The sequence below is a fragment of the Paralichthys olivaceus genome, chromosome 14 (assembly GCF_024713975.1).
Source record: "Paralichthys olivaceus isolate ysfri-2021 chromosome 14, ASM2471397v2, whole genome shotgun sequence".
NCBI classification, from domain to species: domain Eukaryota; kingdom Metazoa; phylum Chordata; class Actinopteri; order Pleuronectiformes; family Paralichthyidae; genus Paralichthys; species Paralichthys olivaceus.
In genome coordinates this window covers 2,303,189-2,317,284 of record NC_091106.1, presented here as the reverse complement: position 1 = coordinate 2,317,284, position 14,096 = coordinate 2,303,189, and the positions used below count along the sequence as shown (strand labels likewise).

At 39.2% G+C, this 14,096-nt stretch overlaps 1 protein-coding gene across 5 annotated transcripts in view; it reads left to right on the top strand.

The window, feature by feature from the left end:
* ltbp1 (latent transforming growth factor beta binding protein 1) overlaps positions 1-14,096 on the top strand; it is a 104,702-nt gene extending 90,606 nt beyond the window's left edge. For 4 of the 5 annotated variants that reach the window (XM_069538453.1, XM_069538452.1, XM_069538450.1 and 1 more), the window contains 9 exons: positions 3,846-3,983; positions 5,221-5,382; positions 5,626-5,715; positions 6,334-6,462; positions 7,505-7,645; positions 9,050-9,226; positions 10,675-10,836; positions 12,263-12,412; positions 12,498-13,436. In XM_069538453.1, coding sequence (XP_069394554.1) covers positions 3,846-3,983; positions 5,221-5,382; positions 5,626-5,715; positions 6,334-6,462; positions 7,505-7,645; positions 9,050-9,226; positions 10,675-10,836; positions 12,263-12,412; positions 12,498-12,670 — 1,322 coding nt within the window. In that variant the 3' untranslated portion in view covers positions 12,671-13,436. Of the gene's footprint in view, positions 1-3,845; positions 3,984-5,220; positions 5,383-5,625; positions 5,716-6,333; positions 6,463-7,504; positions 7,646-9,049; positions 9,227-10,674; positions 10,837-12,262; positions 12,413-12,497 lie in introns of all 5 variants that reach the window. The other variant, XM_069538448.1, reaches the window with a different exon arrangement.

The following is a 14,096-nucleotide window of genomic DNA, read 5'->3' as shown; positions in this document are numbered from 1 at the left end:
CACAAAATGACAAACTCCATCTGTAAAATGACACATTTGCATCTGTAATGACATTTTCATTTGTCGAATGTGATTTCTACAGTATAGTTGATGTCTGCCTGGCTTTCCACAAAGATATAGAATAACAAGCCAGTGGAGAAAGAAAGGCAGCTAGGGCCATCATGGGCTGTGAAAGCCCAAATTTGGTGCCTCTTGTACTTTAAATAAAGGCATCGTTGGTTGAAAGGCGAGGGGCTGGTTTGTCTCAGACAGTCTGTAAGTTTGTAAGAGTTTACTAGATTTGAGACAAACTAATATAATCAATCTTATCCCTATATTTTGAGATAATTATGAAACTGAAGTGGGTCAGAGGACGAGTCCGCTGAGTAGGTGGTCCTGCAATGTGGCCCAGGACACAATAGCATTCACACTGATAGAAGAATCATCACTTATTAATGTGGTCTGGGTGATTTGATCTCAAATGGCTCCTCATATTGACTGCATTTGCACTTGAACTATACACATGTCATTGGTAGGGTTGGGTATTGTCTGGGTTTTGTCATATATTAGTGCGAAATCAATACTTTTAAAATGGTTGATATAAGTCTGAGCAGATGGGTGCTGGTGGTTTTCTTGGGTTAACTCAGCCCCTGTAGCTCCCATCTTGTCAATTTTCCTCCAGCAGGAAGGACTGTCTGAAAAGTCTTCCCCCCCGCTGTATCCTGATAGAACACTTCCCCCACACACACTCTCCTAGACACAAAGTACAGTACTACAACCACCAGCATGCTCTCATTCTCATACCCCAATACAGTATGTGCATTACTCACACACACAATCACACACACACACACACACACACACACACACACACACACACACACACACACACACACACACACACACACACACACACACACACACAAACTTCCCATCTTTTCTTTGGCAGTGCCACTGAGTCACACCCAAGTGCAACCCAGCCAGCTGACTCAACTTCACTGCCACACCATCACTGCACTGTGGCTAGCACAGATGGACTTACTTACATAAACACACACACACACACACACACACACACACACACACACACAATCTTCTGTCTCCCCCTCCATTTATCCCTTTCCTCCTCCTCCTCATCAGCCAAATTTTTCTGCTTTACTCTTCTGTCTCTCCCTGGCATTTAGCTCTAGTTTAGCTAAGACATGAGTCCATTGTCACACCTCTTTTGCAACAGTCAAAGTGTGTGTGTGTTCCAAGATAGGTGGATATTGCCTTTTGTACAGGTCTCTTTTTACTTGATTCCTTAAGAAATCCAGTATTTTATTACAGTAATTTAAATGTTTCACTCATCCAGCAGCTGCAACACTAACGGTTCTCTCTATAATGGAAATTAAAAATTGTTTAGAAAGGTTGTTCCAACACCATTTCAGAAGTTCACACTGTTGTCTGAACAGATTTTATTTAATAACACAAAGCATCTATTTCACTTTTGCCCATTTTTTTTGTAGTTTTTCCTTATTCTTGTCGAGAGTTATGGACAAAAAATGGTACACCTTATTGAGACAAATTTTAATTTGTGAATCTGGGCTACACAAATTAAAATTTAATTGATTAAAACATCATTTTTTGGGGTGTTAATGTGCATATACAAATAATAGGGCTATCATCCTCGAAAAAAAGTGCTGCCCATAGATGTACTGTATGAATGTGTTTGTGAATGGGTAATGGCAAAAAACTGTACTGTAAAGAACTATTTGGTAATCAAGAATAGAAAAGCACGATACAAATAAAGAAGATTTACATTGTCTATGTATGTAGGTGATCCATAGAATATATAAATACATATAATAAGCCCTGCATCTGTTGCTAATTCAGATGTAGGCTACACTAATATTTAACAATATGGTTGAAAATGAATATTCCAAAAATGTGTTGAAGTTGTTTACACAACTGAACCAAGACAACACTGTTTTAGTCTCAATTCTGCTGTCAATTCTTCTACCCTTCATGGTTGATCTCATCTTAGTGTAATTGATATGATACAGCAAGATGGATCTTAAGGCATTTCACTAATATAATGTGGCACAACTGAAATTTAGGACACAAGGTCATGATGCCAAGAATGAATGATTCCATAATCCAGCATCTGCCATTTATATAGACAGAAAATGCAGAGATATAATTGGAGTGTAGTTTTGGGGAGCAGGCGAGTGCCCATGTGATTGAACCAAATTAAACTCAATGGACAACCACACACAATAGCACTGTTATGTGGCATTTCTGAAATTGGAGGCGCCATATTATTCAACATATCTGTCTCGCTGCCTTCAGATGGCTGCTGGGGTTTAACTGAATAAGGAGATTTATTATAGCAAAATGCAGGTATTGGGAACCCCACCCACCCCCCATTCACTTATGGAATGACTCATTAACATGTTTTCTATTTGCTATCTAGTTTGCATCTGATGAAACTGATACGCATGAGTTTCAGCCATTACAGCTTTATACTTCCTTGCCGTGTAATTTTTCGTTTTACTTGAGATTTACATGTATAATCACCACCTAAGCTATTTTTTTGCTTTGAGGGGTATTTTTCTGTTTACATAGGTTGAATTTGGGTATTCTGGGAGATTTTTTTGCATACTCAGAGGAGACATGGTCCAGCATTTAATGTTGCTTGATCATTTGGGACACTTGTATGAGGCTTAAAAAAAAGCCTAAATCACCTTGCTTTATACATGTCAAGGTCAATATTACCAATTTTTAAAAATCATTATGAAAAAATCAATAAGAAAAAGAATACCATAAAATTTATTTAAAACATTCTATTAAAGGTAAAAACAAATTCAATCACCAGCAAGCACCTATCATCTATCATCATCGATCAGCAGATTGTCTTCTCCACATGTTTCATGAAACCAATGGTTGCAGACCACAAGACAGGCTCTTCTGTGCTTTTTGGAACAAACTGATCATGTACTAGTTAGCTAACCAGACAGTCAGTTTAAACAGACAGGGACAGACTGTATTTACCATTAACTCCTGTCTGACAACAGACCATATGCTACATCTCTTTAGTTTATCTTTGTTTTACCTCAGGAAGTCACTAAGTGCATATTTGCCCATTTAAAGAACTTAAATGACTTTCCTATATTTTTATCCTTTACACTAATCTTGTCAGAATCCTATGTCATTGACCTCGTCATGTAATTCCAAAGGGGGGCTTCTGATTGGCACTTGCCCTGCCCCTTTCTGTGACATCAGCCCCATGAAGTCATGACATTTCAGTCATGCTCACCTGTAGTAAAAGTTCTGTTGACTAGATTTTGTTAGAAAAGAAAATAAACAGACTGGAGGTGAGGTTTCCCACATTACCAAATGTCCCAGATTACCCAAATTCACCCTATGTGTGTAACTACAGCGGTTCTGCCACACAACAGGGGCTGTACATAATTAACCTGAGCCCTAAAGAGTGTGTGTTCTGGCTTGATAATGCACATCATGTCCTGAATTGAAGAGGCCTGAACCGGCCAATATACAGGATGGGGGACAAAGCAAAGCAAACACCTGAGAAATGAGTGGAGAAACAAGACTACAATGGTTGGATGAGTATGAAAATTATGTGAATTATATGCTCTGGCCTTTACAGTCAACCGATCTCAACCAAACCAAATATAACTATTCATATTTTGGATCAATGTGTTTGATAATCAAAATTATCTTGAGGAATGATGTTCCATCCGAAGACAGGCAGACCTGCAGGATCTTTGCACACTGAAGCTGTTTTGGCAGCTTATGGTGCTTATTAAGACACTTTATGTAGTCTATACCAATAATTATCAAAATGTTGTGTTCCTTCTCCACAGATGTGAATGAGTGTGAGGTGCTGAGCGGTGTGTGTGGAGAAGCTCAGTGTGTGAACATGGACGGTTCCTTCCACTGCATGTGTCCCAGCGGCCAGGACTATAACGTCATGAACGCCAAGTGTGAGCCTGTTCCCACAGGTGAGCCTCCCGAGGACATCAGGGTGTACAGCTTGTTTCCTCTCACTACCATTTCTCCATACAAGCTGGTTAACTGAGCTACACACACATTACACAGTGAAAAGGCACAAGACAATACATTTCTTGTTACTGCTACAGAAGACCAGGAAGCCAGACGAAGTAAACGACACTCCTTTAGCCAATCACATTACGTAGAAGTACGCTGATGAAAGGATAACATGACTCTATAATGAAATCCAGACATGACTGTTGACTGTTTGATGGTTTATATAAACAAAATAATCCTTTATTTACAGCAGTATCTCATTAAAGAACATGTGATGAATGAAGCCAGTGTTATGATAGTATGACGAAATGCTGTAAAGTTTAAAAGAATGTATGTTCATCCACAAGAACTCAGTTAACACAGTTCTTCTATCAAGCATTTAACCCTTATATGCAAGTAAGGAAGAAAGGTAGCAGCACAATCTTCATCTTCACATCCTTATGTGTTTACTTAATCATTTACTGTTATATGACTTCAACACAATTCTTCAAACATAATGTAACTAACCCAGGGTTAGGGTAACCAGGGTTAACTGATAACATGTTATCAGGCTGAAATAATCCTGTCTCAACCAGCTAATTTGATTCTTTGAACACAGTTTGCAGATTGATTTGTTAATCCCGAATTTGAGTTATCTTCAAAAACAATGTGCTCTTTAAAAAAAGGAAAATAAGTAGAGAGTTGAAACCACGATCAGAAATTATATAATTGGATGAATGATAATCATGTTACTGCAGTGACATGAGATGTGCTTTGAGGCCTCTCAATAAGCGACTTTAAAGTTGTAATCATCAGTCTGAGTTCCCAGCAAAGTAAGATTTTTATTATACAAATTTGTTGAAATTCACTTGTTATTGTTAAATAAAATGTCATATGTGCATGTTTGCATTGGTCTCTTCAGTTAATGTCTTGCAGCTCAGATTCCTAACAGATTACAGGTCAGAAAAAAATAGTGCAGTGCAGAAAGTGTGGTCCTTACAACGGATTTATTTTATTTTATTTCTTATGACATGTACAGTACAACAGTGTGTGGAGGGGTACTGGTATTCAGTTGGGCTGCAGAAAAAATCTTGATTTCACAACAGTGACAACAACTGAGCTAAATACATTGTATGTCCGATCTTATCTTTGCCATTTCCTGTGTGTATGTGTGTGTGTGTGTGTGTGTGTGTTCCTCTCTTCTTGCTTCAGCTTCATCGGTGGAGCGTAAGGAGTGCTACTATCGCCTGAATGATGAGAACCTGTGTGAGAGTGTGCTGACCAGCCACGTCACCCTGCAGGAGTGCTGCTGCACACTGGGAGCTGGCTGGGGCGACAACTGTGAGGTACATCCCTGCCCTGTCAATGGCACAGGTGAGTTAGGAGAGGAGGAGACACAATATGAACACATTGATACACTCAGTATTGGGATATGTGCGCCGATTCATTAACATTGACTTCAGTGTATTACCCATTATAGCAGCTCAGCAGGAACTAAACTCCTCCGTTAGCCTACACAGTGAGGTGTACCTGATAAATTGCACTTACAGTATATACTGCTGAGACATACACCACATGCATGCCAACCTTAATGCTTCCATTTCTTTCCCCTTTCAGACCACTTTAACCAGATGTGTCCATATGGAAGAGGTTTTTTCCCCAGTGCTGACTTGACGTATGAAGTACCCACTGCTGACACTTATAAAAGTAAGACGAGACTTCACATGTACACAGCTGACTCTGTTGTAGTTAGATATATATTCAACATAAACTCCATTGTCTGAATTCGCACTTTCACACATGCAGCACATAACAGGATATTGTCTTGGGTCAGGTAGGTTCACACCTCCTGGAAATTAGGAGAGGGGCAGCACTTGGATAGAGGGTGTGGGAGTATAGAAAGGTCATCAACACGCCAACTTTCTTGCTGTGAATGTTCTGGTCTGTTCTGTTCACACAGTGGCTCAGTCAGACATTAAACTTTGTTCTACAAGCAGAATAAAGTTAATTTAATGTCTGGTTACTGGGTTGAAGAACATGTTTGAAATGAGCTTGAGATCTTTGGATGAAATAATTAAAAAATGCAATTTTACATTATGCATAATACTGTGCTGACTTACAACACTGGTTTCAAATATTGTTTGTGTTCTTCTTTGTGCTATTGGAGAGTAGGGTCCTATTGTATTTATATTTTTCACCCTCTATCCTCACTTTATTATTTTGATAAGCAATAATTCAGATAAAAAGTCTGAGAATTCAGATTCACATGACTGCTCTAGTAGAAGAGTCTAATAGTAACATGTGCTGCCTTCTCTCTGCTTGCAGATGCAGATGAATGTACACTGTTTGGCCAGGAGGTGTGTAAAGGAGGCTTCTGTCTGGATACTGTGGGAAGCTATGAGTGTTACTGCAAGACTGGACAGGACTACGACCCTACCAAGCTGGAGTGCAGAGGTCAGGGTGACACACAACAAAAATCAAGGGAGTTTGTGTATATGTTCATGTGTGTGCATGTGAATAACCAGCAACAAACAAGGACGTCCACGATTGAAAACATACCATACTATACTTTATCATAATTCAATTCTCTACCAATAAAATAACATGGAAGAGGCCCCCAAAACTTAAATAAATAAGAGACAGCCACTTCAGAATATTCTGAATAAAGACTATTTAAGGACTATTTAAAATCGCTGAATAATCTAAATGTACGCAGTCCAAAAATGTAAGCAAATACTTGTGGTGATGGTCCTGAAAATACAAATACTAGTATTTGGAATGCTATAGTAAAGAAAAGTGGTCTCTTTATCTTCCAGGGATGTAGCATAGGGGATGTTGCCTTGTTGCTACTGTCCTGTTTAGCTTCAAAGGTTTTGTCAGCTTGACATCTTGTTCTAGCTCCCTGTTCTCTCTCCTCCCTCAGACTGCTGTGAAGGAGAAGAAAGCTCCCTCAGTCACAAAACAAATTGAGACTCTTTGCTTGGTCACTTCTCTTTAATTAGCTTATAACAGACAACAAACAGTCCTTCCAACCTCGTCTCAGCCCTTATTTCGAACACCTCGTCTCGGCTTCTCCTGGCAGACTCTGAGTCTCTTCTATCTCTTCTCTCCACTTCTGCCTGCACTGCCAGTGTGACACTGTCCTGTGTTGTACTGTTACTCATGCTGGGTCTCTTTATACTCCTGTGCACTGAAAACTGGCACCTGTATACATCCTGAAGTTGTGAGAGAAGTCAGAGATTTCACTCTGGATTTCAGTCCTGCAAATTATGAAAAAAATTCGCATTGGAACACATTAATGCTGATAACACAAGTTAGCTTAATTTAGTCACTTATAGCAAAACAGTTAATTGTGTCTGTACAGTATGCATGTGTTTGTGTGTATGATTATGTTTGTCCATGTGATACAGGTGGAGCTAATGCAGCTGGTATGATGATTTGGTTTTGTTGTCATTTTTCTCTGAATTTTCTCTGTGTGTTTTTTTCCTTTGTGTAGACATCAATGAGTGTCTGGATGAGTCTGTGTGTGTTGGCGGACAGTGTCTGAACACAGATGGCTCATTCATGTGTTTCTGTACACATCCAATGGTGTTGGACCCCATCAGCAAACGCTGTGTCTTCATTCCTGACGTGGCCGGTAAGAAACCTGCATATTCGTCTTATCCCAACAGAGCATCAGCAAAAAAGAGTCAAACTAGACACATCAGACAGTTCTGCTCAGAGCCTCTCCTGTGAGCTCCGGTTGACTAAAAAACGTACTCCTTGTCCAATTCTGATGGACCACACCAACAATCTTCTCTACTGTTTTTACTCTGGGACACTGGAGAAGCTCAGCCTTAGACTGAAACAGCCACTCTCCTCCTCCACTCATAAAATGTTTTCTTACTTCAAATGTAGGCACAGCCAATAATCTGCTGGAACTTTTTAGTACCTTTACAAAATTCATGGGCCAAGCTTTAGGAACCTTTGGTCTAAATGTATCAAAGTTGTTTCTAAAACTAAGTAACAGACATGTACATGTTCCAGGCTGAATCTGACCCAGAGTGTGAGTGAACAAAAGAAGAAAACAAACAAAGATTACAGCACAATGTTTCAATTAAATGAATATTACATCCTTTACCTGCTCATTGTGCAACACAGTGGATTTAATCTTTCAGTCACTCTTTGTAAATTATAGAATCATTTGTAATAAATACTGAAACGAATTTTTCTCGTAAAATGTTATTCTGCTGTCACTAAACAACTGAATGGTAAACCTGCACTGACAGTTATTTTTATGATTTTTTTCTATTTGAATAAATTAAAAGACTATAATACATTTTTACTGTAGACTGTAATGGGAGAACGAGCTGTGCTTGGAGCAGATTACCCTATAAAGAAATCATTATTTTAACATACATTTATCACATTATTTGAAACTTTGGCCATGTTCAATACAGACATTACATAATATATATAACAGACAGTAAGGGAGAGCTAAATTGATCCCCTTTAAGCGTTATGTTTTTGGGTTGTCTATTCAACCCATTCTTGTGAACGTGATCTATGTAATTTGGTCCTAACGTTGGACTTATGGATGAACTGATTAGAGGTAGGTGGTTAAAAGTCAAAGGTCATTCTGATATCACAGAGCCCTGAATCAAGAATTCATACACTTATTATGACAACATTTAACATAATTTTCGAATAGGATGAATAGTTATAACAATTTATATGCATAAGGTCAAAGTTCAATTCTACACTTCATGTATGACATGAGTCTGGAAAGACAAGGATATGAACTACAACCTGACTGGTTGGTAGAGGCATACAACTTTGTTGCAGTAATTCTAGATTGTATTTTATTCTCCTCATTTCTGCTTTCACTAACCAAAGTAAATTTCACTTTTAATGTCAGTGAGCCAACACCAATTAGATACAAATAAAAGATTTAAAGATGTCCCCAATTAATTTCTGTGTCTCATTAATTCTATTTATTTGCACAAATGGATGGAATCACACATGTGCTCTTTATATAGTAATGCTGTGTGTGTGTTTACAGAGCAACATGAGACAGAGCAGGTCGACTACCAGGGGATCTGCTGGCAGACGGTTACAGAGACCATGACATGCACACAGCCGCTGGGTATCAACAGGAAGACCACATACACAGAGTGCTGCTGTCTGTACGGAGAAGCCTGGGGAATGGATTGTGCCCTGTGTCCCCAGAGGGACACCGGTACAAACTACACAACAATGTGCACACACATACACACTATTAGGGCAGGTCCAAGTACACCATAATTTAATGATTTACTTTATGTATGTCTTCATTAGTGTTGACACAAGCTGGATATGAATTGGTTTATTATGTTTTCAATCATAGACTATATATGAAGATGGAGGACATGTCTCCACTTCCTCTTTCTATTCAATAATAAAGCCAAACTATCTAGGATATAAATGCTGCCATCGACCAACCGAGTCAGCCTCAGCTGTCAGTAAGTTACAAATTAATGACAGAAACAACAGAAAAGATCATTTGACATTTATTATGACTTATTTTAGTCTGTGTCCCATCCATTAACATGGAAGAGCCAGCCACCAGGCTTTTGCTTTACTTTAGGAGAGTAGTCCATCTTTACAAACAGTCTGTGGTTTCACTTGTTAATGCATTTCATAATGGAAAAAAGCACCAGTGGACAGCTGTGGCTCAGGAAGCAGAGCAGGATGTCCACTAACAAATGGTCGGAGGTTCGATCCCAGTCTACCCCACTCAGCATGCACAGTGTCCTTGTAGCAGTGCGCTGAGTCGTCAACACCAGAAAAGCACTTTATAAATACAGAGTATTTACCAATCTGATCATTTGCAGCAAACATAAGACCAAGTGTTGATCTTTACATTTACCCAACTTATTAGTGCAGTATTTCACTCGCTCAGATGATTGATAGCAGTATCACAGCATGCATACAGACCTATTCAATGAAATATGTCCACATCATCCATCAGAATCAGGGCAAGTGACATTACATTATACCATTACACATGGTAAATGTACTGAATGTATATGTTTATTTATGTTAAATTTATAAAACCTTTCTAGTTTATTGACCACTCTAAGCGCTTCATACTACAGGTCACATTCCATATAGTGCTTGCTCTATCCCTTACGCACACACACACACATGATGGTGTATCATTGGAGTAATTACGTGTTCAATATCTTGCCCAAGGACACTTTTAACATACAGACTTGATGAGGCAGTGATCGAATCACCGACCTTCATGGAATAAGTGGTTGTCCGCACGCCGGTTAGACTTCGTTTCTACCTGCTTTCTCTTAGCTTGTTTGGATGAATGATAGTGTATACACACAAACACATTACCAGATCAACTGATATGATTTGTGACCACGTCAGTTTAGCCTTCCTGATTTAAATTTATTTTTTAATTTCAGTGTTGTCCCACATGCACACAAAGAGACTTAATTTTCAAACGAGCAGTCCTGATCTTCAGTATTCACTGTATGCTCACACACTCTTTGTCATCTAAGTGCCTGTGGAAACTCAAATCTCTTCATTATATTGATGATATAACCAGTAATATTAGTGATCATATCATGACATCATAGTAGTTACTGGTATTTCGTACTTTTCTTGATTTTATGTGTTTTCACTCTCTCTCAGAGGATTATGCCTCCATGTGTAACATACCTCTTGGTGGTGGACGGCGGCCATATGGTCATGATGCCCTGACTGCCGGCCCGGTCCATGAATACGAAGTGAGGCCAGACTACTCTCCATCACCTGAGCAGCAGGCTTTCCTGCCCTTCTATGAGAACCAGGAGCGTAAGTATTGGTTGTTTAATTTATATTAACAGCAGTGAATTGCTTTGGACAAAACACTAGAAGATCCTCTCAGTATTAAATTCTACAGCTGTAATCAGCATAAACTAGCTGTTTCAGACTACAGCCCTCAAAACAATCATAAAGGTCAATCAACACCTTTTTGAAACAGTTAAAATGTTCCTACCATCACCTTCACCAGCTTCCATCATTTGGTTTTATATTATAAATATACAGGTTCTGCTTTTCTTGAATATTTGGTTTTATGTTATAAATATACAGGTTTAGTCCTTCTGAAAGCAAGCAGCACTCTGCTGCCATCTTGTGAAAATCAAACTAACAACACGTTCAGATCAGAGCCATTAATGCAAACAGTTAGACACTGCTGGTCCTCATTCCACACCAGCAACAGCTGAATCCTCAGCTGGAGAGAACACGCCTGCCTGTAATGACAGGTTGGATTGTGGTGCTCAGGTCAAAAAGTCAAGGTCACATGTCCTTTGTTATCGTTGTTATGAACATGATATATCAGGAATGCCCAAAGGGAATTTCATTTCATCTGGCAGAAACATTCACTTGGACTCAAGGATGACCTGGATTTGGTGGATTTGGAACACCTGAAAGGAATTCCATCAATTTTGGCATACATATTCACTTGGAGTCATGGATTAACCGATTCGATTTTGGTGGTCAAAGGACAAGGTCAGGGTGGCCTTAAAAAGCCAAGTTGTTGGCCTCTTGAATGTTGTATCGCAAACAGCACCTTGAGGGAATCTCTGCAGCTTTTGATCAGTTGTCACTATGAAACTAAATTATGATGGTAATCAGTATCATAGCGGTATTGTTAAAAATTGCTGTAAATGTAAAAAAAATACCCAACTATAAAAAATGTGTATCGATGATAGTATTTTAATTTTTTATCGTTGAGTGCAGATGTCAAACTCCAAATGTAAGAGTCAGGACAAAATATCAGCGTTTGTGAGATGAGTGCAATTTGCAGACAGTATATTTTAGGATTTCTAAGCTATGGCCAGATATTAATCTTCTGCTGTTACAGCCCCCACCCCACCAGATCATGACCTGCCCCCCCCCTCTCAATCAAAAAAAAAAAAAATCAGTCTATCAATAATAAAATCAATGATGTAATTATTTTGGTCATTTGACATCCTCCATATTAATGTATCAAAACTGATAACAGCCTTTTCTGCATCAGGGTCGTCAAACAAACAAAGTAAAACTTCACACACAAACCCATGTTGCATGTTCCGCCAGTGCACCAGTGTGTGATGCTGGACAGTTTTCATAATGAGCTACACACCGTGGTCATTAACCGCGGTTTTAATGATAGTTTAAACTACCTTTAATTAATTAATCAAACAAACAAAAGTGGTATCTATTGATTACTGAATGTCGTCTGTTTTTGTTATAGATCCATTCAAAGCATTTGAGGGTTTGCAAGCAGAAGAGTGTGGGATACTGAACGGTTGTGAGAATGGTCGGTGTGTGCGGGTTCAGGAGGGATACACCTGTGACTGCTTCGATGGATACACCTTGGACCTGTCCCGCATGACCTGCATTGGTAAGAGAGCAGCCACACACAACAAAACTTAAGAAAAAGGAATACACCTTTGAAAGCTCTCTAATGTTTCCCCCTCTGTCCACAGATGTGAACGAGTGTTCAGAACTGAACAATCGGATGTCGCTGTGTAAAAACGCAAAATGCATCAACACAGTGGGCTCCTATCAGTGTGTGTGTCTGCCGGGGTTCACTGCCTCTGATAAACCCAACTTCTGTGTGAAGATTCCAACACACCACACGTCAACACACACACAGTGAGCATGGACAGGTGGCGACAAGAGACACAAAACACACGCACAAGCTTGTATTACTATACTTGTGAGGACGTCCAATACATCCAGTCAGTGCCAAATCCTGATCACCGACCTCTAAGTTCATCTCCCTGGTTCGGTCAGTGTCCAGCAGCGCTCCCTAATCCCAAAACACTTCATAGCTCATCCTCGGCAGTGAGGATTATTTGAGATGTGGGGGTCATATACCCAAATTAGCAAGAGAACCTTTAACTGTTAAAATCTATTTATAATCTTAATCAAACCTTCAAAACCTTGCCCCTTGAATTGACTTCAAATCTTAATCCATAATTTAAAGAAAATCCAAATCCAGATCTGCCATTTACCAATGTCATTGTCACTCTTTTCACTCACTCCCTGTTCTCCATCACTGTTTTTTACTTTACCTCTGTTGTTATATATTTATTATACTTCTTGGTTTAGTAGTTTTCCAATAAAATTAATCCAAATATTATATAAGCACTTCCAATGTTAAGGCCTAATTTTGTAAAAGGCCTGAAAGTATAATTTTTTTAATGGATTTTCAGAGACTGCAATGTAAATAAGGTAACTAGCTTATTTCTTATGTTTACCTTGTTTAAGGAAATATTTGGCATTTAGGGATATGTTTATGCATTTAGAGATAGATGGGAAGATTTCATAAGATGTCATTAGCCTAGCTTTGTGCTTAGGGGAAACACCTAGCATATAGTCTATATGACAACATTTTTGAAATAAAGTCAGTGTATTTTCCCAAATGTTGAACTCTTCCAAAAGGATGAGTTTTGATTGATCGAGGACAGAACCTTTGTTTTTTTTAAAACAGTCAGTTTGGAGAACAAACTGCTGAAATACGTGTAGAACAATATGTCCATACAGGACGTGTAGTGTGAGAGCAGCAGAACAGAATGAGTTCAGGCACAGTGTTTTGTGTAGCTGCCCAGAGTCACATGTATAGTAAAACACCAGCTGTTACAATGACTGTATGGAAAGCTGGATAGATTTATGCCCTGTTCAGACCCGACACTAACATGTGTCTCAGGTGCCCCGATCACTATCGGACAGCTGTAAGAACAAGTGTGAATGCGAGATCCAACCACTCAGACCACATTTAGAGTTGGTCTGGGACGCATGTTGATACAGTCTCTGACCAGTGTAAACACAACTGTGTCCAGCCTACTCAGCTGATTTCCTCTGTGTAAATGGGAGAACATGCTCATTTGGCATCAATGATGTTGACAGCAGGCGACAGGATTCTCATAAATGAAGTAAACATTGACGGGATAGTTCACAGAAAAATTAAAATTCACTCATATTCTACTCACCACTATGCCAATGGAGGGGTGGGTGAAGCGACTTTTGGAGTTTCAGGGGTAAACAGCGGTGCAGCAGGATCTAATACAATTGAAGTCAAT